Genomic DNA, 27,378 nt, shown 5'->3' with positions numbered 1-27,378 from the left:
GCAGCCATTGTATGAGATCGGCCACTGAATCGCTGCACTCCCCGGATACTGGGTGACCTTTTAGATAAGTTAATGGGTTCAACAAGGTGTCATTAGTAGACGGGGAGCGGACTGGTCTGCTATTCAGAGGATATGGTTAGCTGTAATTGTATGCGTTCCCTGCACCATAATCTGTGTGTTCTTTAAATGGCTGGAAAACAATGGTTCTCAGCGGCTCATCAGGAGGGTCTGAGGGCTATGGTGAGATAAAAGGTTAATGACCAGGTAGCAAAATGTTACCAATTGTATCTATTGCAAAGCTACATGTATGGAATATTACATTAAAGGGTATGCAACTTGGGGCTTGTCAGCTGTTGGCGCAGGCTCTCAGGGCATGATGGGAGTTGGAGTACAGCTTGAAAAGCCATTACAGAAAGGCATACAGATCACCAAATAGGCTTACTCAAAGAAACAAATGCTACAGGTGTGCAAATCTACGAAATTCTAAACTTAGCTTTCACATCTGTATAAAATAATAAGTTTGATAGCGGTGTTTTTCTTTTTTCCAAAAGGTATATAGACAGACTGATAGATAGATAGATAGATAGATAGATAGATAGATAGATAGATAGATAGATAGATAGATAGATACAGGATAGATAGATACAGGATAGAGAGATACAGGATAGATAGATAGATAGATAGATAGATAGATAGATAGATAGATAGATAGATAGATAGATAGATAGATAGATAGATAGATAGATAGATACACATCTCATATATATCTCTCTGTATCTATCTATCTATCTTTCTCAATTCTGTCTATCTAGAATGAAGATAGATAGATACTAGATAGATTTATAAATAGATAGATACATAAAACCTATATATACATATCATTATCTATCCATCATGAAAACAATTTATTTATTTACTCCCAAACGATTTTGCTTTTACAGAAAATCTGAATTTCGGACTAAATTAGGTTACATTGTATCATCCCAAATAAATAAACATATTCCAGGATAAACCAGACATTTCTGCTTTTGCACAAAAAGTTGCTATAGAAACTTCATACTGGAGGAGAGAAGAAAACCATCTGGTCACATAATTTTTTTCCTGCTTGGATACTGAAACGGTAAAGTAAGCAGTTTTTTGCAGTCTCTCAGCGGGGACCATGGTTGACAATTTCTTTGCTTATATTCATAGTTTTTTTTTTTCTAATCCAGCTGAGTAGCTTCATAATTTACAAACATGGGAGCTCATAATAATTCCAAGAAAGGCTCAAAATATAACTGGTTGGCATGAGAGACCCGCATTTTAATTCAATGACATTTTTAGATCTTACACTTTAAGCAGAATTATTTCTTAATATATGGTCTTATAAGGGTTGGGACGGAACTCGAAATTCCCTGCATTGAAATACAGAATATTCTGTCTACCTGAAGCCACCACTAGGGGGAGTGTAGGAGCATACCATGTACTGTTTTATTATTTGACTTCAATGATTGCTGTTAGCTCCTAATCTCCCTCTAGTGGTGACAATCAGAATGTTCTCATATAGTTCCATGACTATGCAGGGGATTTGGAGCTCTGTATCAGGAAAACCTAAGCTTCCAACCACTGTAAAGAAAAAGTGCATTAGGTTCGAAGGAAAGAGATTACAATGTCAGGTCTCGGTGATTCTGGGGATCTTAATGGGAGGTAACAGTAAGAAATGACAGCGCCATATAAGAAAGGGCAGGATATGGCTATTAAATGAAACCTTTCCAGTGGCACACATAATACATCATTGGTATCTCCTCGCCTGTAACAACTCATCCTAGTAAACAAACTAATTAGGGTAAAAGAAGCTAAAAACCAATATCAGAATGCTTCTGTTCACCAGCCTCCAAAAATTTAATAAAAAGCAATCAAAAAGTCTAAAATATTTAACGCAGCTTTGTCGATGGACAAAATAAAAAATTAATATGGTGGTAAAAAATATTTTTGTAGTAGTTATAAAACATAAAAAAACAATATAAATTTGGTATCACTGTATTTGTACTGTGGCAGAATTAAGGGAACATTTTATTTATGCTGCGGGGTCATCAATGGAATATTAAAAATGTAAAAAAAAAACAGTATCAGAACAGGTTTTTGTTCGCCTTAGAGTTATAAAATGTAGTTAATAAGTTACATGCACCCTAAAATCATGCAAATACAAATCATCCTGTAAAGAAACAAGCTTCCTGGCCCTTGTTGATAGGTGGTGTGATAGCATGAACCGGCCCCAGCCCGATTATCATGTTAGTAGCTGGGTTCACCAGTTTCTGGTCTTCAGATTGGCCTGTTCAACCCTTAAAGGGCACATGTCAGCAGGATCAATTCTATTAAATCAATCACACTGCCTACTAGGGTTGAACTTGCTGATTAAAATGATACCTGGCTAGTGAAAATCGGTGGTGGCATTTCAGAGAAAAGCTTTTATTCTTCTTTTATGCAGAGTAGAGCTTTAGTGAACAGAGGGGCGGGGCCTAGTCCATTTGTGTGCTTCAGCTTCTCAACTGTCCAGTGCTGACCACGCCCCTCAGGGACCTAATTTGCATAAATAATAAAAGTCTTTTTTTCTCGGGAACCCCGCAACCGATTTTCACAAGACAGGTGTCATTTTAATCAGCAGGATCAACTCTACCAGGCCATATATTGCCTGGTTTAATAGGTTTGATGGGTGTTCTTTAATATTTAATCCAAATTCTTTGAGGTAATCTATTTCTCTCTGTTATCAGCCTTTTTAGAGTAAGGAGCATATTGTTTTTCAGTAGGATGATTTATAGGATATCCCTGCCCTCTCTATAAGAACGTATGTTTTCAGCACTCGGGGATGCATTTCCATGCACCCTGATCTCAGCAGCTCCTCGTACGGCGGCGCTATCACATTGCTGCGGACGTTTGTCTTCATCCTTACAATAAGAGACGTCTTCTGTGCAGAGTTATGGAATAATATCACGTTAATCTGTGGTTTCAGTGTCTGTCAGGGACACGTTCTTCGGGAACAATTAACATTTAACATTCTCTTCATTGAAAGTAAATTAAATATCACAAGTCTTAAATATTAATACACATTTAATTAAAAGTTTAGGGAAAGCAAAATGTTTACGTTCCTTTAATTAACAGGATACTTTCTCACTTTGTGTGGGTGTTCAGCTGCTGTTAATAAGCCGGCTCTGCCGCATACATGATGTATATTGGGGTTTGTAGCGGCTGCGTAGATGGGAGGGGGGGGTCTAGTGAAAGAGCGGGGAGTAAGGAGGCCTATGTATTGTGTACTGATCATGTACAGCTCCTAGATCAGTGCCCATCCGGATCTTCCTGGTTCCCTGGTATAATCCGAGAAATACAAACAGCAGAGCGAGACGTGGGCGTACATAGAATGCAAATTTAGTTACCATTCAGGTTAAGGGAGTACATAGAAGCTTGTCAAATCGGGGTACGCAGATATGCTTTATGAAAATTGAGATTTAAAGGGGTTTTACGGGATTTGGATATTGATGACCTATCCTCAGGACAGGCCGTCAATATCAGATTGGCGGAGGTCCAACTCCTAGCACCCCTGCCGAGCAGCTGTTTGAAGAGACCTCCTTGCAGCTTATCAAGCACAGCGCCGTCCATTGCATAGTGGCTGTCAGTGGCGTAACTAGAAATGACTGGGCCCCACAGCAAATTTTTGAATGGGCCCCCGAACCCGAAACGTCTGTGCAACCACCTCCTCCCTTTCAATCCCAATTCCTGTGGCTGGTCAAGATCCCCTTTCAATCCCAATACCTGTGGCTGGTCAAGATAGCTCTCGCAGACGAGGCCTGACAGCCACTCCCTCCGTTTTCTACAGTGTGTCTGTATATAATGTAATTGTATAATACAGGTGAGGAGGCCCAGACAATAAAATCTTTTAGTCCTCCTGTATGGGCCCCTTCTGAGCAACCGATTCCCCTGCTTCCCCTATAGCTACGCCCATGGTGGCTGTGCTTGGTATTGCAGCTCAGCCCCATTTGCCTAGGCCACGTGACCGATGAACGTGACCCGATCTGATATTGATGAACTATCCTTAGGATAGGCCTTTAATATCAAAATCCCATTGACAACATTTACCACCTATCCACAGGTATGATCGCTGGGGGTGCAAATGCTGGAACCACCACTGATCACGAGAATGAGGGTGCCTAAGTCGTCCTGTGTGATGGGAGCAGTAGTGTGCACGTATGACCACCACTCTGTCCACTGCTGTGGAACTGCTGAGTATAGCACTCAGCTATCTCTTTCACATAAAAGTTAATAGAGCGGTGGTGCCTTGGAGGGGTCAGGAGGTCAGACCCAGGCGATCACATATTTACCACTTATCCTGTGGATGGGTGATAACTGTTGTTAACGGGAAAACCAATTTGTTAGACTTTTAATAAAGCCACCATACAGTGGATATAAATATTGCTGCCAAACTGCACAAAAATAATACCACCGTAAGCCACACAAATAATGAGCCTATATACTGATAGAGAGATACCTATTAATAGCGCCATCACAGTCAGCATGGTGTATGAAACAGAGGCTGCAGAGCGCCATCCCCCTGTCAGTACGTCCCTGATATAAATGGAGAGTTCGGTGACAACCAGTTTGGGAAATGTTGTACATATATTTGGTGAAGGACTCCAATTTCTTAGTGACATGCTATCAAAACCCTTGATAGACTGTAATCCTCATCACAACCACTGGGTGGCCGCACATACACACCTATAGGATGGACATCTCGTGACACAATATCTCGTGACACACATGCTCGGCCAATTGGAAAGGTAGGAAAGGACATATCTGTAAGTATGGATCTGTGTAAGATAAAAGCACAGCTATGGGATATAGACTTCCAGGTAGTATGCTTTTAATAGTTTAGGTGAAATGATTAAGGCTTTAGGCTCTATTTTGTATGGATTAGTAACAGGACTGCCGAGGAGGTGCATGAGGTCTTCACTATACCACCATATGCCTCCTAGAGGTATGCTCCATTGGATGTTATATGTATGCAGCCAGCCAGTAGCGCAGGGGCAACACGTGAGGTGCACGGTGGACCGATGAGGGGCCAAATAATAACACACAGTTCATCAGTTTACTCACGGTTAGCAGAAAGCCTCCCTGGGCTGGCAGCACAGTGTTGAGGTGGACAGCGCGAAATCCTCCGGGGCACGCTCTGCGGTAGGGAAGCATCAGCCAAGATGGTGGTTGAGGTGCCCTTGATGTTAGGGGTGCTTAGGGTGCTTGTTGCGGCTGAGTCCCTTGATGGTTTTTGTCGTGACGCCAGTACCGTTAATGGTGGTACAACCAATAGTTGTAATAATGAGGTAGACAGTGGTAAGATGCAACTCACAACTTTTACTAGGGTTGAATTTAGTTGCAGCAGTACAGAATACAGTCTCTTGTTGGTATTAGAGTTAATCTGAAAATCCACTGTTTATAGGCTTTCTTGGCTGGATTTAGTTTAGCCGGAAATGTCTGTATCAGTGTAATTTGGTGAGGTTGCCGGAGGCTATGGGATCCTTCACCTGAATATCCCAAAGGTCCTGGATGCCTGATTTGTGGCTTTTATCCTTTGGCTGTTAATCCTTTCCTTCCTTTGTCCCTTTTTGGACTAAACTTTAATCTGAGCAGAAGTGCTAGATCTGCACTCTCTCCAGCTCAGCAGAGTAACTTGAGATCGATGGATTACCCTGTCTGATCTCCACACACTAATCTGTCTGACCTAGGTATATATATAGGAGCTACGTGTTATCCCCATCTAGTGGTGGGATGTATAAATTACACCAGACCAGCCTATGAACAGGGATACAACAGGTATTGCAGTGCAAAATAACATACAATGTGAAAATGCAGTTTTAAAACTATTTTGCAGTTCCCACGTGTTCCTGAGTGGGACGCTGCATGTACCGAAGCATTGATTCTAGAGGAGAATACCTCTGTCTGTACATCTTTATAGCAGCACATGGAGGTTGTGCAGCCATATACTAGGTAGTATAGCTATACAGGTCCATGCGTAGAGCTCTGCTGCCTAAAACATTTCACTGTTTTCCGGCAGCGATCCATTTTTTCTATTTCATAAAGCTGACTCCAATCTCTATAAAGTTGCGTTACTGTGCCACATCCTGATATTCAGAAGTTCTTTAGTATTTTTTAAGTTGGGTAAATGGAAATGGCATCATTCTAAAATACACCTTAACCCCTTAAAGGGATTTTCCAGGATTATGGCCCCTTTTAACTAGCCCCTGGAGATTGTGGCACCTAATGAAAAATCCCACTCACCACTCCTTGCAGCTCCGTTCTAGCACCCTGGCTCCTTCTGACAATCTTCCGGTCCCAGACTTGTTTACTCTCGATTGGGGTACAGACGGGGTCATGTGCACTGCTGCCACCAATGACTGGCCATGTAATGCCATGGCTGCTATAGGGGAAATGATGAGCCTCCTGCAGGTTTCCTCCGCTGATTGCAGCTCATCCCTGGGGGCTCCAGCTAACAAACCCTTGTCATTCAGAGAAGTGGGTTGTCAAAATAGGATAGCTCCTTAAGGCCTCTTTCACACGGGCGTTGCGGGAAAAGGTGAGGGTCCATTGCGGGAACATGCACGATTTTTCCGCGCGAGTGCAAAACATTGTAATGCGTTTTGCACTCGCGTGAGAAAAATCGCGCATGTTTGGTACCCAAACCCGAACTTCTTTACAGAAGTTCGGGCTTGGGATCGGTGTTCTGTAGATTGTATTATTTTCCCTTATAACATGGTTATAAGGGAAAATAATAGCATTCTGAATACAGAATGCATAGTACAATAGCGCTGGAGGGGTTAAAAAATAAAAATAAAAATTTAAACTCACCTTAATCCACTTGTTCGCGCAGCCCGCATCTCTTTTGTCTTCATCTGTGAGCAATAGGACCTTTGATGACGTCACTGCGTTCATCACATGGTCCATCACATGATCCATCACCATGGTGATGGATCATGTGATGAGCGTAGTGACATCATCAAAGGTCCTATTGCTCACAGCACATATGAAGACAGAAGAGAAGCCGGGCTGCGCGATCAAGTGGATTAAGGTGAGTTAAATTTTTTTAAATTTTTTTTTAACCCCTCCAGCGCTATTGTACTATGTATTCTGTATTCAGAATGCTATTATTTTCCCTTATAACCATGTTATAAGGGAAAATAATAATGATTGGGTCTCCATCCCGATCGTCACCTAGCAACCGTGCGTGAAAATCGCACCGCATCCGCACTTGCTTGCGGATGCTTGCGATTTTCACGCAACCCCATTCATTTCTATGGGGCCTGCGTTACGTGAAAAACGCACAAAGAGGAGCATGCTGCGATTTTCACGCAACGCACGAGTGATGCGTGAAAATCACTGCTCGTGTGCACAGCCCCATAGAAATGAATGGGTCCGGATTCAGTGCGGGTGCAATGCGTTCAACTCACGCATCGCATCCGCGTGGAATACTCGCCCGTGTACTCGCCCGCCTAAGGCCTCTTTCACACGAGCGAGTTTTCTGCGCGGGTGCAATGCGTGACGTGAACGCATAGCACCCGCACTGAATCCTGACCCATTCATTTCAATGAGTCTGTGCACATGAGTGTTTTTTTTTTCACGCATCAGTTCTGGGTTGCGAGAAAAACGCAGCATGTTCTATATTCTGCGTTTTTCACGCAGCCCTGGCCCCACAGAAGTGAATGGGGCTTCAGTGAAAAACGCATTGCATCTGCAAGCAAGTGCGGATGCGATGCGTTTTTCACTGATGGTTGCTAAGAGATGTTGTTTGTAGACCTTCGGTTTTTTATCACGCGCGTGAAAAACACATCAAAACGCAGTGCACCAGCGTGGAAAAAACTGAACGCAATCGCAGACAAAACTGACTGAACTTGCTTGCAAAATGGTGCGAGTTTTACTGAACGCATCCTGAACGCATCCGGACCTAATCCGTCACGCTCGTGTGAAATACGCCTTAGGCCTCTTTCACACGGGCGTTGCGGAAAAATGTCCGGGTGCGTTGCGGGAACACCCGCGATTTTTCCGCGCGAGTGCAAAACCTTGTAATGCGTTTTGCACTCGCGTGAGAAAAATCGCACGTGTTTGGTACCCAAACCCGAACTTCTTCACAGAAGTTCGGGCTTGGGATTGGTGTTCTGTAAATAGTATTATTTTCCCTTATAACATGGTTATAAGGGAAAATAATAGCATTCTGAATACAGAATGCTAAGTAAAACAGGGCTGGAGGGGGTTAAAAAAAATAAAAAATAATTTAACTCACCTTAATCCACTTGCTCGCGATGCCGGGCATCTCCGTCTGACTCTTTTACTGTCTAGGACCTGTGGAGAGCATTAACTATAGTTTAAGGACCTGGGATGACGTCACTCTGGTCATCACATGGTACGTCACATGATCTTTTACCATGGTGAATCACCATGGTAAAAGATCATGTGACGTACCATGTGATGACCGGAGTGACGTCATCCCAGGTCCTTAAACTATAGTTAATGCTCTCCACAGGTCCTAGACAGTAAAAGAGTCAGACGGAGATGCCGGCTACGCGAGCAAGTGGATAAAGGTGAGTTAAATGACTTTTTATTTTTTTTTTAACCCCTCCAGCCCTGTTTTACTATGCATTCTGTATTCAGAATGCTATTATTTTCCCTTATATCCATGTTATAAGGGAAAATAATAAGGTTCGGGTCTCCATCCCGATCGTCTCCTAGCAACCGTGCGTGAAAATCGCACCGCATCCGCACTTGCTTGCGGATGCTTGCGATTTTCACGCAACCCCATTCATTTCTATGGGGCCTGCGTTACGTGAAAAACGCACAAAGAGGAGCATGCTGCGATTTTCACGCAACGCAAAAGTGATGCGTGAAAATCACCGCTCGTGTGCACAGCCCCATAGAAATGAATGGGTCAGTATTCAGTGCGGGTGCAATGCGTTCACCTCCCGCATCGCATCCGCGCGGAATACTCGCTCGTGTGAAAGGGGCCTTAAGGTGGCTATAGGAAAGAAGATCTCAGACCATCTTAGGCTTCTTGGTTCCTTGTGGAAGAAACTAAAACAAGCCAGTGCTGCGTAGCGAAGCAGCGCCATGTACCGTAATGATGGGCATCTAGACAGGAAAAGAAGTGAAATATAATAATGGAGAAAAGGCAGAAATGATTAAACTTATTTATATTCATTATCACAGGAAACTCTGGAATATGAAGATCAAGGGTCCAAAATCCAGGTCAGTAGAGACTTTTATTTCACAGTTTACAGTGAGTTGAATCAATATATTTATCTGATATAATCATAAAAATATATTCCCAATAAATTATAATCCTGAGAAAACAATCAGCATTGACCATTTTCAAAATCTTTCTTTGCTGTCAGTTAGTGGAAACATTCTTAAAGTTTAATGGCTGATAGCCAGGACATATCTACTCTTGCTTAAAGGGCTTCTGTCACCCCACTAAAGTGATTTTTTTTTTTTGGGCTAGTTAAATTAGTTATATTGCGATCTATGAAAATATAATGGTGTTACTTACTTTGATCCAGCAGTTTCTTCCAAAAATGAAGTTTTATAATATGTAAATTCGGTCTCTACCAGCAAGTAGGGCGTCTACTTGCTGGTAGCAGCTGCAGAAAACCGCCCCCTCGTCGTGTTGATTGACAGGGCCAGCCGGGATCTCCTCCTCCGGCCAGCCCTGTCGGCATTTCAAAAATCGCGCGCCTGTGTTGATTCGGCGCAGGCGCTCTGAGATGAGGAGGCTCGTCTCCTCAGAACTCCCTCAGTGCGCCTGCGCCGATGACATCACCGAAATAGAAGACGTCATCGGCGCAGGCGCACTGAGGGAGTGCTGAGGAGACGAGCCTCCTCATCTCAGAGCGCCTGCGCCGAATGAACACAGGCGCGCAATTTTTGAAATGCCGACAGGGCTGGCCGGAGGAGGAGATCCCGGCTGGCCCTGTCAATCAACACGACGAGGGGGGCGGTTTTCTGCAGCAGCTACCAGCAAGTAGCCGCCCTACTTGCTGGTAGAGACCAAATTTACATATTATAAAACTTCGTTTTTGGAAGAAACTGCTGGATCAATGTAAGTAACACCATTATATTTTCATAGATCGCAATATAACTAATTTAACTAGCCCAAAAAAAAAAAAAAAACACTTTAGTGGGGTGACAGAAGCCCTTTAATGTGCTTTCAGCATCTTTAAACAGGAACAATTCTATTCACTGAGAACAAGCAATGTTGCTTTTAATTGCTTGAAAATGGCAATTATTCCATTTTTCTTGCATTGCCAGTGGGCTAAGGGGAAGGGGACATGTTGTCTTCTATTACACTCAGTGGACTGATTGCATGCACTGTCAATCTCTCAGGTTAAAGATGTTAAGTCAGAAGAAGATGTTCTGGATTCACAAAGTCGCCTGCTCAGGAACAGAACCTCATCTGGCAAACTGCAAAGTCCAGGTTTCTCCAAAGCCTTTCAAGCCTGCGTGTAGGAATGGGATGCACGCCATAGTGAAGTGTGTGCCTGGACCCAACTCTGGAATTGGAAGCACAAATAACTTCAAGAAGGCGTTTAAGACGATGGTAGGTGCATTATCTCACATGCAAACCTTTATAAATCATCATCATTTTACAGTCTAATCCTATAATATAATAAATTTACTATAATCCAGAGTGGAGATTGGCTTTAAACCAGCTCTGTCAGGTCTCCTATTTAAGGGAAACATAGAACAGAAAGGGGGGGGGGGACGCTGAGCTCAGAGATATATCTTATGTGAGTCCTGCTAACCCCATCCACTCATAGAGGACTCAAAGGCATTCTTTATGAGTGTGTGAGAGAAGCAGGACTCACAGGCTTTCTGTATTAATTGTTGTAGGAAGCAGAACTCACAGGCTTTCTGTATTAATAGGTGTGGGAAGCAGGACTCACAGGCCTTCTCTATGCATGGATGGAGGAAGCAGGACTCACAGACTTTCTGTATGAGGGGTGGGGAAGCAGGACTAGCATGATTTCTCCATGATGGCAGGGGAAGGCAGGCCTCACAGGCTTTCTCTATGCGCAGATGCAGGAAGCAGGACTCACAGGCTTTCTCTATTAGCAGGTGTGGGAAGCAGGACTCACAGGCCTTCTCTATGCATGGATGGAGGAAGCAGGACTCACAGACTTTCTGTATGAGGGGTGGGGAAGCAGGACTCACAGGCTTTCTCTATGATGGCAGGGGAAGGCAGGCCTCACAGGCTTTCTCTATGCGCAGATTGAGGAAGCAGGAATCACAGGCTTTCTCTATGCGCAGATGCAGGAAGCAGGACTCACAGGCTTTCTCTATGAGCGGGTGTGGGAAGCAGGACTCACAGGCCTTCTCTATGCATGGATGGAGGAAGCAGGACTCACAGACTTTCTGTATGAGGGGTGGGGAAGCAGGACTAGCATGATTTCTCTATGATGGCAGGGGAAGGCAGGCCTCACAGGCTTTCTCTATGCGCAGATTGAGGAAGCAGGAATCACAGGCTTTCTCTATACGCAGATGCAGGAAGCAGGACTCACAGGCTTTCTCTGTGAGCGGGTGTGGGAAGCAGGACTCACAGGCCTTCTCTATGCATGGATGGAGGAAGCAGGACTCACAGACTTTCTGTATGAGGGGTGGGGAAGCAGGACTAGCATGATTTCTCCATGATGGCAGGGGAAGGCAGGTCTCACAGGCTTTCTCTATGCGCAGATTGAGGAAGCAGGAATCACAGGCTTTCTCTATGCGCAGATGCAGGAAGCAGGACTCACAGGCTTTCTCTATGAGCGGGTGGGGGAAGCAGGACTCACAGGCTTTCTCTATGCGCGGGTGGGGGAAGCAGGACTCACAGGCTTTCTCTATGCGTGGGTGGGGGAAGCAGGATTTAGGCTTTCTCTATGTGTGGATGGGGGTAGCAGGACTCACGGGCTTCCTCTATGAGTTGGTCAAGGAAACAGGGCCCAGAGGCTTTTTCTATAAGTGGATGGGGGAAGCAGGACGCAGAGTCTTTCTTTATGAGTGAGCAGAGGAAGCAGGACTCACAGGCTTTCTTAATGAGTTGGCGGATGAAGCAGGACTCTCAGGCTTTCTCTACGTGCAATGATGGAAGCAGGACTCACAGAATTTATCTATGAGGGCGGGTGGAAGCAAGATTCACAGGCTTTCTCTATGCGTGGGTGGGGGAGCAAGGATTTAGGCTTTCTCTATGTGTCGATGGGGGTAGCAGGACTCACAGGCTTCCTCTATGAGTTGGTCAAGGAAACAGGGCCCACATGCTTTTTCTATAAGTGGATGGGGGAAGCAGGACTCACTATAAGTTTATGAGTGAGCAGAGGAAGCAGGACTCACAGGCTTTCTTAATGAGTTGGCGGATGAAGCAGGACTCTCAGGCTTTCTCTACATGCAATGATGGAAGCAGTACTCACAGAATTTATCTATGAGGGCTGGTGGAAGCAAGATTCACAGGCTTTCTGCATTAATTGGTGTGGAAAACAGAACTGACAGGCTTTCTCTATGAGGCACAGGGGAGCAGGACTCACAGGCTTTCTGTATGAATGAGTGTGGGAAACAGGCCTCCTCTTTGAGTCCTTGCAGCATTTACACAGTTTTTTTAATGAAAATGCAGAATGAAGGCATAAAAAACGTTACATCCATATGTACATATCCTCAGATAAGTGACAGATCCACTTTAAATATATATGTTTTTACAAGTATAAATCTATGTGCCTTTAGGAGCCCCTTGTTAGGTTGAGGTCCGGGCCCCATGCTGGTGAGGGCCGAGTCGAAGTGTTAAAAAACGGAAAATGGGGCACGGTCTGTGACGATAAGTGGAATCTCCTGTCGGCAAGCGTGGTGTGCCGGGAACTCGGTTATGGATCCGCTAAAGAAGCCGTTCTAGGAGCCCAGTTGGGACAAGGTGAGAATATAATTTTACAATATTGATAATATTTCATATTAACACACTCCCAATGAAACTTTATTAACCCGGCCCGTTCCGCAGTAATGAATTAGTAGTAAAACTTTTATGGTAATCTAATTACAATGCTAACATCATACTTGTTACTGCAGCCCAGTAATTATACAGCAAGCAGTAAACTATTAGACTTGGCAGCGGATGTGAGAAGTAGAAATATCGGTGTTTGTTAAATGACTCTATGCAAATGTTTATAAAAAAAAAATCTCACCAATAAGACTTATTCCTTCAGCGCAGTTTCCTTGAGAAAGAGGTTTTTAATCAAATCACATTTCACCCATTAATTTTTTCTTTCTCCTCGGAAATGTTTTCGCATGCACACGGCTTTTATCTTCAGAGTGTTTATTATCTGTTTTGTAGCTGCCATTTTTCCTCGTTATCCCTGTGTTACAAGAAAGGCTTGCAATTTATTTGTGCCGGGGGTGAATTAGAAATAGCAGCAAATTATTCAATAGGATGTATCGTCTTTATTTTTGTCATAGAAGTGGCTGCAATAAAACTTATTTTGCTGGCTAGAGTCCTTAAGAGAGTGTCTGTACTGGCAAGGTGCGTGCAATGTTCCTCGTCCTGCTATCCCTGCAATGTCTGGAGCCTTAATTCCCTGGAGGTACAGAAGTTTCCGGTCAGATCCCCAGGTGGAAACCCTTGGAGTTACCAATTGGTTCCTACTTTTATGATTTTGGCCCCAAACGGGACTGAAAAAGGGGCAGGGTTTATGCAAAACCCGTCCAAAAGGGCACATTTCAGGGGGGTTTCCAGGGTAGAGCTTAAAGAGGACCTATCACCTTTCCTGACATGTCCGTTTTAGTAACTGCTTACTATCATCATATAATAACACTAATTAGATTCTGTGCCATTCCGCTATTATTCCTGCTAGAAGTTATGAATAAATTACTAGCAGTGTGCAATAAAGGTCTAGATGGGTGTTACTAGTTGGGGGGGGGGGTGTCCTTACACAGTCTGACACTGGCAGCACTGATTGAATAGTTTTAGACTGTGCAGGGACACACCCCAACTGGTAACACCCATCTGGACCTTTATTGCAAATTGCTAGTTATTTATTCATAACTTCTAGCAGGAATAATAGTGGAATGGCACAACATAGAGTCATAAGAAAAGATGTCCAAGAATGGTTTTTACATGAGAAATGCAAGTAGTTACTAAAACAGACAAGTTAAGGAGAGGTCACAGCTCATCTTTAATTATGCATGTATTTTTTCCAAACGAGAGGTAGATAGATAGATAGATAGATAGATAGATAGACATGAGAAATAAAGATGGATGGATAGATAGATACAGAGATAGATAGATAGATAGATAGATAGATAAGATTGACTTATGGATCAATAAAAAAAACTAAACTATGAGTTTTTCTTGCAGTACCACATGTGACCAGATGGCGTGCATTTTGGTGAAAACCTACAGAAATAAATGTCTTATTAATAGAGCAGGATTGTGTGTTCATGCCTTGTACTTCCTTTGATCTGAATGGTCTTCTTAGACATATGGACTGCTCATGGACTGCTGTTCCTGCGTTTCAGGGTTAGGTCCCATACACATGAATGAGGTGCTCTGCACTGGCCAGGAAAAGTCCATTACTGAATGCAAGTTCAAAGAGGCGAGTATAGCCGGCTGCCAACACGAAGAAGATGCAGCTGTGAGGTGCCATGTTGCTGAGATGGGATACAGTGACCAGGTCAGTGGTGGCCATTGTGCAGGTTTCTGCAGTGATTACTCATAAAATGTGGTCTGATCGTTCTATAAGTCACAATTATATAGAAACCCAACCTAACGAAAGTAATAACACACAAACATTTGTACCGTCCATGTCTTTTATGGAACATTGAGTAAACATCCACAGTGCAGGGAGTATATGGAACATATTTATATGGAATGAGACCATATAATTTATTCCTCATTCACATTTATGTTTTTCATGGACCCATAGACTAAGGCTAGTTTCACATCTGCAGCATATATTCCGGTAGGCTGTTCCAGCAGAGAACAGCCTTGTCACGGCTGTGTCTCGGTCTTGGTGTTGTTCGCCGTGACACATTAGCTGTGCATGCTGGTTGCCAGGGGCAACATGTTGTGTCGCAGCATGTGTGTACTTTGCCCCTTATTTCCTGTTTCCTTCCCTGTCTGGTGCTTGTGGGGTTTACTACCTGGCTGGGTGTGGTCTCTAGGTGCTTATATGCCTGTGGCTTGTAGGCTGGAGTTTAGTTGTCCTCCAGCCTCTGTTGGTGCTGGAGCTATGCCCCTGTCCTGGGTATTCCTGGGTATCCCAGTCCTTGAGGGCCACCCAGTGAGACATCGATGTCATCTCGATGTCACCTTCCCTACCTATCCTTTATCTATGTTTGGTGTGGTATGTTTGGGTTGGTGTTGTATGTCTAGTTGTTCCATGTCTGGTCTGTTTTGGTGTGTACGGTCCTGCATGGATGCTAGACATCCCCCTGTTTGTCTGTGCCTTCGGTGAGAGGGCTCCAGGGTTCCCCGAAGGGGGAATATCAAGTCAGTGAGCAGCTCTGCCTGGGGCCGCCATGCACCCTGTCCGCATGGGGGTCCAGGCAGTTACTGGTTTGCTGGATCCTGTGTTTGTTTTTTTGTGCTGCGTCCTGTACATATGCATAGGTTCCAGTTGTTGTTGCTGCGGAAGGTAACTAGTTGTATCACTGGGTTCTTACCTGCCGTTCTTGTTGCTGTTCACTGTCTTCCCCTATCTTTGCTGCTAGGCCTGTGGAGACTCCTGTTCGTCCGTGTTGTGGAGGAACAGGTCGTCTTTAGTTCCTGACCTTAATTTCAGGGATCATCAGGGCGACTCAGGGTCCGAGGTTCCTGTGTATGAGTCCTCCCACCATCTCGGTCCGCTCATTCGGTTAGTAGTCAGGGCCAGGATCAGGGTTGCAATAGGAGGTGACCTGCTCCCTTATCCCGGCAACCAGGCCTAGTTTCTGTTCCGTTTATCAACGGTGTACAGTGGGGAGTTTCCCCCCACTCCCCACCGTGACAAGCCTGCCGTAATTATCCCGATCTGGATGTAAACGAAATGTCCGCCGACCCCATTAAGTATAATGGGGTCAGGTGGAGATCTGGCCGCATTCTGGAAAAAATGCTGAGAATGCTGCGGTTTGTGTCCTGCCAAATCAGGTGGCCGGATCACTGTACCGCAGTTGTGAAACTAGCCTTAGACTTTTAGACAAAAAAGTCTAAATGAATAACCATCTCCGCCGTACAGAAAACCATTTTATATTACCTGCTCTGTCTAAGGCCTCATGCACATGTCCGTTCCGCGCATTAGGGACCGCAATTTGCAGTCTTCAATGCACGGGCACCATCCATGCGGCTGCCGCAGACAGATTCAGACCCATTCAAGTGAATGGGTCCGCATCCATGATGCAGTGCACAAACGGCTGGGGACCGTATACTGCGGACCCGTTGTTTGCGGGCCGCAATACGGGCACAGCTGGGCAACGGCTGTGTGCATAAGGCCTAAGACCTTGCATTCACAGTTCTTCAGTGGCTTCAGAGCTGCAATCTTCCAGCATGCCTTCTTGGCTTAATGTTGGCACAGACCTTTTAATTTGTCTTTACCCCATCTATTGCATACTAATCTGATCTATACTAATCTATTGCATTATTTGACCTCTGTTAGGAGTGTGATTGTTGACGGCCTTGCTGACAGCTCAAAACTATAATGTAGCCTGTAAATATGGATCCTTAATGCAATATATTTACATTAAGAGAATCCTGTGTCATACCCTGTCACCTTTACCCTGCACTAGACATAACACTTTTGCCCAGACCAAACTAATGAAGTGGTTATAACTATAATCGACATCAATAGCATGTACACACGATATGCCTTAAAGGAGTATTCCAGCCAACGCCTTACGGTTTCTATCAATGCCATAGACTTTGAATGGGGTGGTAGGTCACAAGCTTGACCATTGCTCCATTCAGACTCTACTTAGCCATGGCCTGGCCACTGTTGGAAACAGGGGAAGCTGTTTTATCGATCACTAGGATCACTGGGTAGTCATATCCGAACTGATCCAACACAGATGGAGAGGTGATACGTTCTTCTGGCTGCAGTGCCCCTTTAAATGCTTGATAGGTGCTGGTTCCACCTCTGGGACCTTCACTATTGGGAAACTGGTGGTAATGACCCCCAGTCACCAATTCAAGCTGGCTGTTCTTATCATTGACATTAATGTTGACGTGTTTGTGCTTGCTTGCTGCCATCTCCATTGAAGTCTATGTGATCCCTTTATGTTGAATTTTCTATATATCCTTCAAGGCTCCAACTAGTATCATTTATTTCCAGAGATCCTGAACCATGATAGTCATTTCAATTATGTATATGATGTATGTTCTGCTAAGAAAATGCAATGATCCTTTTATACCCAAAACCAAAAATGTCAAATAAAAAGCCTACAATATCATTGCCGATGAATAAGAAGTAAAAAAAAAAAAAAACATCCCGTTCTGCGATGTAAAAAGTGTAAACATCTTAATATTATTATTTCAGATACGTTTAGTTGGAGGAAGATCAACCGAGGAAGGTAAAGTGGAGGTCCAGATGGTTATTAGAGGTGTGAAGAAATGGGGAGCCGTCTGCGGAGAACTGTGGGGCATTAACGAAGCCATGGTTGTGTGTCGGCAGCGAGGCATGGGATTTGCCAACCATGCCATACAAGTAAGGAGCCAATGTACAATACAGGCCTGGTAAAAACATTGTCATACGTGTACGATAGGTTACTAAGGATATCGAAAGATTCTTGGGTGAGTTCTGTATCAGATGAATTCAAGGTGTACCTACCATAGAGACCATGCAGCGGCTATAGGGGGCGCATTACCTGTTGGCGTTGACCTCGTTAGGATGGGTGGTTGGAAACCTGCACATAGGGTGTCCATAAGGTACTGCAAATTTAGCAAAAAAAAAAAAACTGAAAAAAGACCCCATGAAAATGGGTGGTATCAGCATGTCCATTCATGGTGTTGTGGTTCAGAGTTTGGTGGTGTCAAGATGGACCTGAAAAGGGACTCATTTTAATTCTTACTATGGGGCCCACCGTCCCCTATGTAAGCCACTAGACAGATTTTTCCTATCGCCCATGACAGCACCACCGGAGAGAGGAGGATCCGCCCCACAGAGACAGGAAACCTGCAGAATAAAACGGGCGGGCATACTCCTCCTCGTCAGTGAGTTTTCCAGTGTGGTTTCCTGTCTCTGATGGGAAGCCTGCAGAGCGACATGCTGGATCCTTCCCTCCGGTGGGTCCCCCACTTACCTGCGATCCTGGAAGCTGCAGCAGAGGCACATCTGAGCTCCGGAGGGGGCGGCAGTGTGCGGGGAGACGGCGGCATGTGTGGCGCCGGAGGAAGAACGCTGACCACCAGGGGGAGGAAGAGGAGCGGCTCCGGCTGTGAGTAGGCCGTGGAGCGCTCCTAAAGTCACATGACGCCGGCTGTGACGTCATCTGCAGGCGCCTATGAGAGGTGCACGAGTTGTCGGCCCGGCGTCTATTCCGGCTAGAGCATGGAGGATGAGAGCCTTCAGAAGCGATCTGAGGATCCCACAGTTCCTGCCCCAGCTAAGCCCAAGAAAGTGGGGGCAAAGAAGAAGAATAAAGAATGTGCGTTATGCAGCAAGGGCTTGCCATCTGAATGGTAAGATGGAAAATGTCTAAACATAACTGTTGTTATAGCTTAGACGGAGTATCACTGGGTAATTACATTTTGACCTGCAAACCTGTGTAATTCATTTCCCAGGGATAAGAAGATGTGCCAGCCCTGTATAGATAGGACGGTGGCTGAAGAGTCTCCCTCATTTTATAAGTGTTTGCAGACGTTGGTGCGCTCTGAGATTAATGCATCCCAGGTAGCCCAGAAATGGCAGAAACCTAAAACCAGAGCACCTTCCAGAGAACCCCCATCGTCAGACGAGGGTGAGATCCCTTCTTCAGTATGTGGTCCTTCTGATATTTCGTCACAGGACTCGTCAGGGGAAGAAGAAATAGGGGGGAGACCCTGTTTTCCGGTTGAGGACACCGAGAAACTCCTTAAGGCTATTCGCTCGACTATGGGCATAGAAGAAATTCGGGAGCCCCGCTCAGTTCAGGATATTATGTTCGGGGGGTTGGAGTCCCGGCAGCATGGTACCTTTCCAGTGCATAGGAATGTATCAGCTCTGATTAAAGGAGAATGGAAAAAACCCAATAGGAGGGTATTTATTTCCAGGAGTCTCAAGCGTAAATATCCTTTTAAGGAGGAAGATTCTGCGTCTTGGGATAAGGCACCTAGGATAGATGTGGCTATATCCAAAGTTTCCAGGAAAACGGCCCTACCATTTGACGACACGGGAATCTTGAAAGACCCGCTGGATAAAAAGGCGGATGCCTTTCTGAAAGGGGCCTGGGAGGCATCTACCTCTTCCTTTAGGCCTAGTATAGCCTCCACCTGCACGGCCCGGTCTCTTATTGTATGGTTGGATGAGCTTGAATCCCAATTAAAAAATAGATGCCCCCGTGAAGAGATATTAGCCTCCCTCCCTACAATTAGGAAGGCAGCAGACTTTCTGGCAGATGCCTCAGCCGACTCAGTTAGATTGGCGGCCAGATCAGCGGCTTTGTCAAATTCTGCACGGAGATCTCTTTGGCTGAAGGGCTGGTCTGGAGACATGTCTTCTAAATCCAAGCTTTGTGGTGTTCCATGTGAAGGGGAATACCTTTTCGGTCCAAGTCTGGACGACCTGCTAGATAAAGCGGCAGACAGGAAGAAAAAGTTTCCGGGGTTTCAAGGATCCTTTTCTAGCAGAAATAGGTTTAGTCGGTCCTTTCGTCCCTTTAGGGCAGACCTGGGCAAACTACGGCCCGCGGGCCGTATACGGCCCGGCGGACCTTTTAATCCGGCCCCCGGGCGGAGCCAGAGGCGTGCCAAGCAACGATACCCCTCCTCCGCGAATGAAGAGGACTTCCGACTCGGCGTGCTGCGTGTGGCATGGCGCGGTGGCAGGGAGGCAGCGTCAGCGGCAGTACTGTCTAGGTAAGACACAGCAGGGGGGGGGGGTGCCTCGTGCGAGCCGTACCCGGGACCCGGCCGGCCGCAATTATTCCCTTCTCTGTAACAGCGCAGCGCCCGCGGCTCTCATAGTATCGGCTGTGACTGTCTGACACTGACAGTCACAGAGCCGACAAGCATGAAGCTGCGGCCGCCTCCCCCTGTGCTGTGTGTAGTCAGTGTGACTAACACATGGCTGATCATCTCTGAGCATTACGTTTCTAAAGGCAAGGGGGGGGGGGAGGGGTGTGTACTATTGTAAGGGGGGGGGGGGGTGTTCTGTATATGATGGGGGGGCCGGGGGGGTGTTCTGTACACAAGGGGACAATGGCTGGATTCACAGGGGACAATGGCTGGATTCACAGGGGACAATGGCTGGATTCACAGGGGGACAATGGCTGGATTCACAGGGGGACAATGGCTGGATTCACAGGGGACAATGGCTGGATTCACATGGGGACAATGGCTGGATTCACAGTGGGACAATTGCTGGATTCACAGGGGACAATGGCTCGATTCACATTGGACAATGGCTGGATTCACAGGGGGACAATGGCTGGATTCACAGGGGACAATGGCTGGATTCACAGGGGGACGATGGCTGGATTCACATGGGGACAATGGCTGGATTCACAGTGGGACAATTGCTGGATTCACAGTGGGACAATTGCTGGATTCACAGGGGGACAATGGCTGGATTCACAGGGGGACAATGGCTGGATTCACAGGGGGACAATGGCTGGATTCACAGGGGGACAATGGCTGGATTCACAGGGGACAATGGCTGGATTCACAGGGGACAATGGCTGGATTCACAGGGGACAATGGCTGGATTCACAGGGGACAATGGCTGGATTCACAGTGGGACAATTGCTGGATTCACAGGGGGACAATGGCTGGATTCACAGGGGGACAATGGCTGGATTCACAGGGGGACAATGGCTGGATTCACAGGGGGACAATGGCTGGATTCACAGGGGGACAATGGCTGGATTCACAGGGGGACAATGGCTGGATTCACAGGGGGACAATTGCTGGATTCACAGGGGGACAATGGCTGGATTCACAGGGGGACAATGGCTGGATTCACAGGGGACAATGGCTGGATTCACAGGGGACAATGGCTGGATTCACAGGGGACAATGGCTGGATTCACAGGGGACAATGGCTGGATTCACAGGGGACAATGGCTGGATTCACATGGGGACAATGGCTGGATTCACAGGGGACAATGGCTGGATTCACAGGGGACAATGGCTGGATTCACAGGGGACAATGGCTGGATTCACAGGGGACAATGGCTGGATTCACAGGGGACAATGGCTGGATTCACAGGGGACAATGGCTGGATTCACAGGGGACAATGGCTGGATTCACATGGGGACAATGGCTGGATTCACAGGGGACAATGGCTGGATTCACAGGGGACAATGGCTGGATTCACAGGGGACAATGGCTGGATTCACAGGGGGACAATGGCTGGATTCACAGGGGACAATGGCTGGATTCACAGGGGGACAATGGCTGGATTCACAGGGGACAATGGCTGGATTCACAGGGGGACAATGGCTTTCACTAATATGAGTCACAAATAGTGAAAAATGTTCATTGTTTTGGGAAATTTTGTTTAATAAATTTAATTTTTTTTCTTGTAAGGCAACCTCACTTTTTCATTGTTTAACTATAACAAGTACTCGTACCAGTTGTCCAACAATGATATTTACTGCTTTTTATAAAGAAATACAATTGATTTTATGCAGTATTGAGTTTAGCCTTTTGGCCCGGCCCTCCAAAATATTTTCAGTTTCTCATGTGGCCCCATCGAAAAAATAATTGCCCACCCCTGCTTTAGGGGTAGCCAGGAACAGGATAGGAGAACTAGGGAGGACCGATTCAGAGGTCAGAGGAAAAATAGAAATTTTTTCTTTAACCAGTCCTCCGCAGACAAGAGAAAGCCTGAACAACAATGACGCCAGGATTCCGGTTGGGGGCAGGCTGAAGGGCTTCTTAACGGAGTGGAAGAAAATTTCCCTAAGTCCGTGGGTTTTAGATACAGTCAGCCAAGGGTTAAAGTTGGAATTCCTTCAGTCCCCTCCGGCCCGATTCCTTCCAACCATAGTCCCCCCTTCAGTCCTAGGGAAATCAGTGATACAGGCAGAAGTGCTGAATTTAATAGAGAAATCGGTCTTGATCCCAGTATTAAAGGAAGAAGTAGGCAGAGGATTCTACTCTCCACTTTTTTTGGTAAAAAAAACAGACGGTTCTTTCAGGACCATTATAAATCTGAAAAGATTAAATCAGTTCAATCAGCCCAAAAGATTAAAAATGGAAACAATACGATCAACAATCAATCTTCTTTATCCATTATGCTTCATGGCCGTTCTCGATTTAAAAGACGCATACTACCACGTCCCCATTTCAATAGAACACCAGAGGTTTTTAAGGGTGGCCATCCAGTTGAAAGGTCAACTGGAGCATTTCCAATTCCAGGCTCTACCCTTTGGCCTTTCCATGGCCCCAAGGGTGTTTACAAAACTAGTGGCGGAAGTAGCAGCCCACATAAGGGAAAAGGACATTCTCTTCGTCCCTTACCTGGACGACTTCTTAATAGTAGGTCAGACAGAAGAAGCATGCATCTGGGCAGTATCAGAGATCCGGGTTATCCTGAACAGGTTAGGGTGGATAATAAACGAGGAGAAGTCAAGACCCCGTCCATCGAGGAGGCAGACCTTTTTAGGCCTAATACTGGACTCTTCTCTCCAAAAAACCCTTTTACCTACAAGCAAGGTAGTAGTTATCCAGAACAAGATCCAGGATCTAACCCGGAGACCGGTTACTTCAGTAAGAACAGCAATGTCGGTCCTCGGCTCCCTCACATCCTGTATTCCGGGAGTAAGGTGGGCTCAGCTGCACTCCAGAGCCTTACAGTGGGAAATCCTGTCTGCTTGGAAGGAAAGCCGGTCCTTGAATGCGAAAATGGAGATCTCAGTCCAGACCTTACAGAAACTATCATGGTGGCTGGATACGGAAAATCTCGTCCAGGGGATCCCGTGGAAAACAGGAAGATTGGTGTGCCTGACTACAGATGCAAGCCCGTGGGGGTGGGGTGCCCACATTCAAGGAACCTTCTTCCAGGGTCGTTGGGACCCCCTACAAAAAGTAGAGTCCTCCAACCTGAAAGAATTAATGGCAGTCGGCCTTGCGATGAGGGCCTCCCTTCCGAAGATAAAAGGGAAGGACCTAAGGATCCTTTCGGACAACAGGACTGTAGTCTCCTATTTGAACAGGCAGGGAGGGACAAGATGCAGGGCTCTTATGGAGGAAGCCTATGTCACTCTGAGTCTAGCAGAAAGAATATGCACCTCGATTTCAGCAGTCCACATCAGAGGGGTAGAGAACAGACAGGCAGATTTTCTGAGCCGCCATACCCTGTCCCAGGGGGAATGGTCCCTAGACCCCATTGTTTTCCAGAAGATAGTAGATCTCTGGGGAGTTCCCGAAATCGACTTGTTTGCCACGTATTCAAACAAGAAGGTGGCCAGGTTCTATTCCCTAAGCAGAGCGGGATCCCCCTGTGGGATAGACGCCCTGACACAGGAGTGGAATTTCCGCCTGGCTTATGCCTTTCCCCCTCTTCCCCTGATTCCCCGAGTTTTACGGAAAATCAGGGAAGAGCGGGCCACAGTAATCCTGATCGCGCCCTTCTGGCCCAGGAGGTCCTGGTTCACGGGTCTCCGAACCATGTCTATCGCCGATCCCTGGGTGCTTCCGACGGTCCGGGGCCTTCTGAGCCAGGGACCAGTGAGACATCCAGCTGTAGACAGCCTACATTTAACGGCCTGGATTTTGAAAGGTGGTTATTAGAGAAGGAAGGGTTCTCTAATGCCTTGGTTTCTACCCTGCTAAAAAGTAAAAAGGAGGTTACTATAAAGATCTATAGCAGAGTTTGGCATAAATTCTTAAATTTTGCCCAGATCCAGTTAAGGAGCCTACCTAGGGTTGCTCCCTTGCTTTCTATTCTTGAGTTTCTCCAGAAAGGTTTAGAAATGGGTCTATCAGTCAGTACCCTGAGAGTTCAGGTCTCTGCCCTGTCGATTCTGTTTAATCAGAACATAGCTAGTAGCCCTTGGGTTGCCAGGTTTTTTAGGGCTGCGGAGAGGTCTTCCCTGGTGGTAGTTCCAAAAGCCCCCCCCTGGAGTCTAGAGGTGGTATTAAAAGCTTTGTCTGGGCCTCCCTTTGAGCCCATTGATTCTATTTCGATTAAGCACCTTACCCTAAAGCTATCCGTTCTGATAGCCTTGACTTCTGCTCGGAGGATTGGGGAGATCCAGGCCATCTCCATCAACCCTCCGTATACCTTGATTTTAGAGGACAAAGTTATCATCCGTCCTGACCCGGCTTTTCTTCCAAAAGTCGCCTCCAAATTCCACCGCTCTCAGGAGATTGTTCTTCCCACTCTCTGTCAAAATCCTTCCTCTGAGGAAGAAGAATCTCTCCACTGTCTGGATGTCAAGAGAGCCCTTTTGGCCTATCTGTCCTCTACCTCTTCCTGGCGAAAATCTTCCTCACTCTTCTTACAGTTTCAAGGGAGAAACAAAGGTTCTGCTGCCTCAAAGAGTTCTATATCTCGGTGGGTCGTGTCAGCCATCTCCTTATCCTACCTTTCATCGGGGTTGTCTCCCCCGGGGGGCCTAAGGGCCCACTCAACCAGGGCAGTGGCTGCCTCCTGGGCTGAGAGGTCTTCTGTTCCAATGGAGAAAATTTGTGAGGCAGCGACCTGGTCTTCCCCTTTGACCTTTTTTAGGCACTATAGGTTGGACTTGAACTCTTCTGGTGATCCTTCCTTTGGTAAAGGGGTTCTTCTTTCTACTTCCCACCCTTATGGATTACTCTAGTAAATCTCCGGTGGTGCTGTCATGGGCGATAGGAAAAAATGGTATTACTTACCGGTAATTTGATTTTACAGAGCCCATGACAGCACCCTGGGTTTCCCTCCCTGGTGGTTCTTCTTTATTACACGGGTGTGCAGAGAAAAAAAAAAAAAAAAAAAAAAGAATATATATAATATATGTTCCCTGTATACAAAATGCATGTCTAATTCATGTGGCGGCCTTCCTCCGATACTTGGAAAACTCACTGACGAGGAGGAGTATGCCCGCCCATTTTATTCTGCAGGTTTCCTGTCTCTGTGGGGCGGATCCTCCTCTCTCCGGTGGTGCTGTCATGGGCTCTGTAAAATCAAATTACCGGTAAGTAATACCATTTTTCAATGCTTTCAGAGGACCACGCCTCTATATGGGTGGTCTTCTCAAAGAATGTCCACCATGTATTCTTAAAAACTTTCATTGATTTAATGGAAGTCTACACCAAAAATATAGATGAGTCTACTCTTAACCTTCAGTGAATTTTGATAATCCACCTCCATTTCATATGATACAAATTGAATACAGTATTGTCACATGTTTGCAAAAACCCTTCACAGGCTGCAACTCACATCACAACCACTGGGTGGCCACATAAATAAAGCATTGACATCTCGTGACAGAGTGTCATGAAATCATAAGCAGTCCTTCTGGCACCACACGTATCGGGCTATGCTAAGCCAAGAGGAGATTAAGGAAGGAACAATCTGTACATCTACATTTTGCTGAGTCTTTGAGAAGCAATCTATTAGGATCACTGGATGAGGAACTGGATAACATTGGGCAATGACACCCAAAAACATGAACACTAAGAACATATGGTTGATTGAACTTGTGCAAGCCTTACATTATTTCATATATAATATACTCATAAATGAGTAGAAGAATGTGGAATTGCAGTTTATTACAATGTGTCTTCTTATTATCACACTAGGAGACATGGTACTGGCAAGGAACACCTGGTGCCGAGGACGTCGTGATGAGCGGTGTGCGATGCACTGGCACAGAGATGTCTATACGGCAGTGCCGCCATCATAGTGTGGTGCACTGCCCTCGAGGCGGGGGGCGCCGTGCCGCTGGAGTTACCTGTACAGAACGTAAGTTCATCAAATCATTTTGTTAAACTTTGGGGATGATCTCTTGGTCTTCTCAAAAATTTCTACTACACAGATAGGCACCAGGGGCATGATACCTAGCGCTCTTGGCTCAAATTGTTTTTTCCTTTCCTATACCAGTGTCCCATGGTGGCATCAGTCTACCAAACACTGCTGGACATTAGAAATTAGAGGGATTAGTTGTATTATCATTTGTCTTTACATTTCTGGAATGGCTCCAGGATTCAAAAAAATCGCATTCTTTGAGATTCCAGTATATGCCTATGATCCTAAGTCGTTATGATTGGGGGTGTCTAAATTAGACAACCCCTTTAAGTACTGTCAATTCTTCTTTCATTCTTCACCTTATCAATAGAATTTCTCCAGAACGTCTTCTGTTTCAGGCTTCTCAATGGTGGGTTCATGATTTCCAGGTTGCTCCATTATGTTGATGTGTTTTCTCTTCTTCCTTTCCTTTGAATTTTACATAATGCTCCCTCATGGATGTGATAATTAGAGATGAGCGAATCGAAGCTGACGAAGTCGAATTCGTTCCGAATTTGCAGGAAAAATTTGATTCTGAATGACTGCGAAATTCCTCGCGCTTCGTGGCAATTTTTCCTAACATGGCGGCTAGCCGGTTACAATGGCGGCTACACAAGTGAGGACATGGGGCAAGAAACTCTGGGAAGGCGGGATGACCCATAATGCCATGCATGCAGCCAATCAGCAGCCAGCCAGCCCGGTGATGTCAAAGCCCTATAAATACGGCGGCCACCTTAGAGTCTGCCATTCACTATCGTACTTTGTTCGGGGACAGACGTGTGTGCAGGCGCTAGGGAGAGTGAAAGAAAAACGAATTGTTAAAAAAAAAAGGAAAGAAGCGATTTACTAGTGCAGGGAAAGGATAGCGAGGAATAGGCAGGGAGAGACGTGTGCAGATGCTAGGGAGAGTCATAGGAAAATCCATATTGTGAAAAAAAAAGCGATTTACAAGTGCAGAGAAACATTACTTGGGGATCCAGATAGTCATTATACAGCTCTGTCATTTCAGCAATTAGTTATTGGGGTGCAAGTGCTATGTAGAAAAGCCTTTAGTGGCTTCTATGTGCGGAAAAAGATAAATAAATACGCAAGTCCCTTTTGCTGTTATCTGCGCTGATATCATTTAGTGGTCTTTTTAACAACAATACGAGAAAAATAGACGCAGGTCACATTTGGTGTTATTTTCGCTAAAAACGTTTATTGCCATGTTTCTAGAGAAAAAAGAGAAAACTAGACTAAGTTCATATTTGGTGTT

General features: G+C 45.6%; 1 protein-coding gene across 1 annotated transcript in view; it reads left to right on the top strand.

Annotated features, from left to right (window-relative positions):
- The window catches only part of LOXL4 (lysyl oxidase like 4), a 94,249-nt gene that overhangs the window by 26,824 nt on the left and 40,047 nt on the right, over positions 1-27,378 (top strand). The window contains exons 3-8 of the mRNA XM_040437145.1: positions 9,220-9,258; positions 10,393-10,606; positions 12,760-12,943; positions 14,542-14,696; positions 17,532-17,699; positions 25,919-26,081. Of these exons, the coding sequence (XP_040293079.1) occupies positions 9,220-9,258; positions 10,393-10,606; positions 12,760-12,943; positions 14,542-14,696; positions 17,532-17,699; positions 25,919-26,081 (923 nt within the window). The remainder of the gene's footprint in view (positions 1-9,219; positions 9,259-10,392; positions 10,607-12,759; positions 12,944-14,541; positions 14,697-17,531; positions 17,700-25,918; positions 26,082-27,378) is intronic.

The sequence above is a fragment of the Bufo bufo genome, chromosome 6, assembly GCF_905171765.1.
Source record: "Bufo bufo chromosome 6, aBufBuf1.1, whole genome shotgun sequence".
Taxonomy (NCBI): Eukaryota; Metazoa; Chordata; class Amphibia; order Anura; family Bufonidae; genus Bufo; species Bufo bufo.
This window is presented reverse-complemented; position numbering and strand designations above follow the sequence as displayed.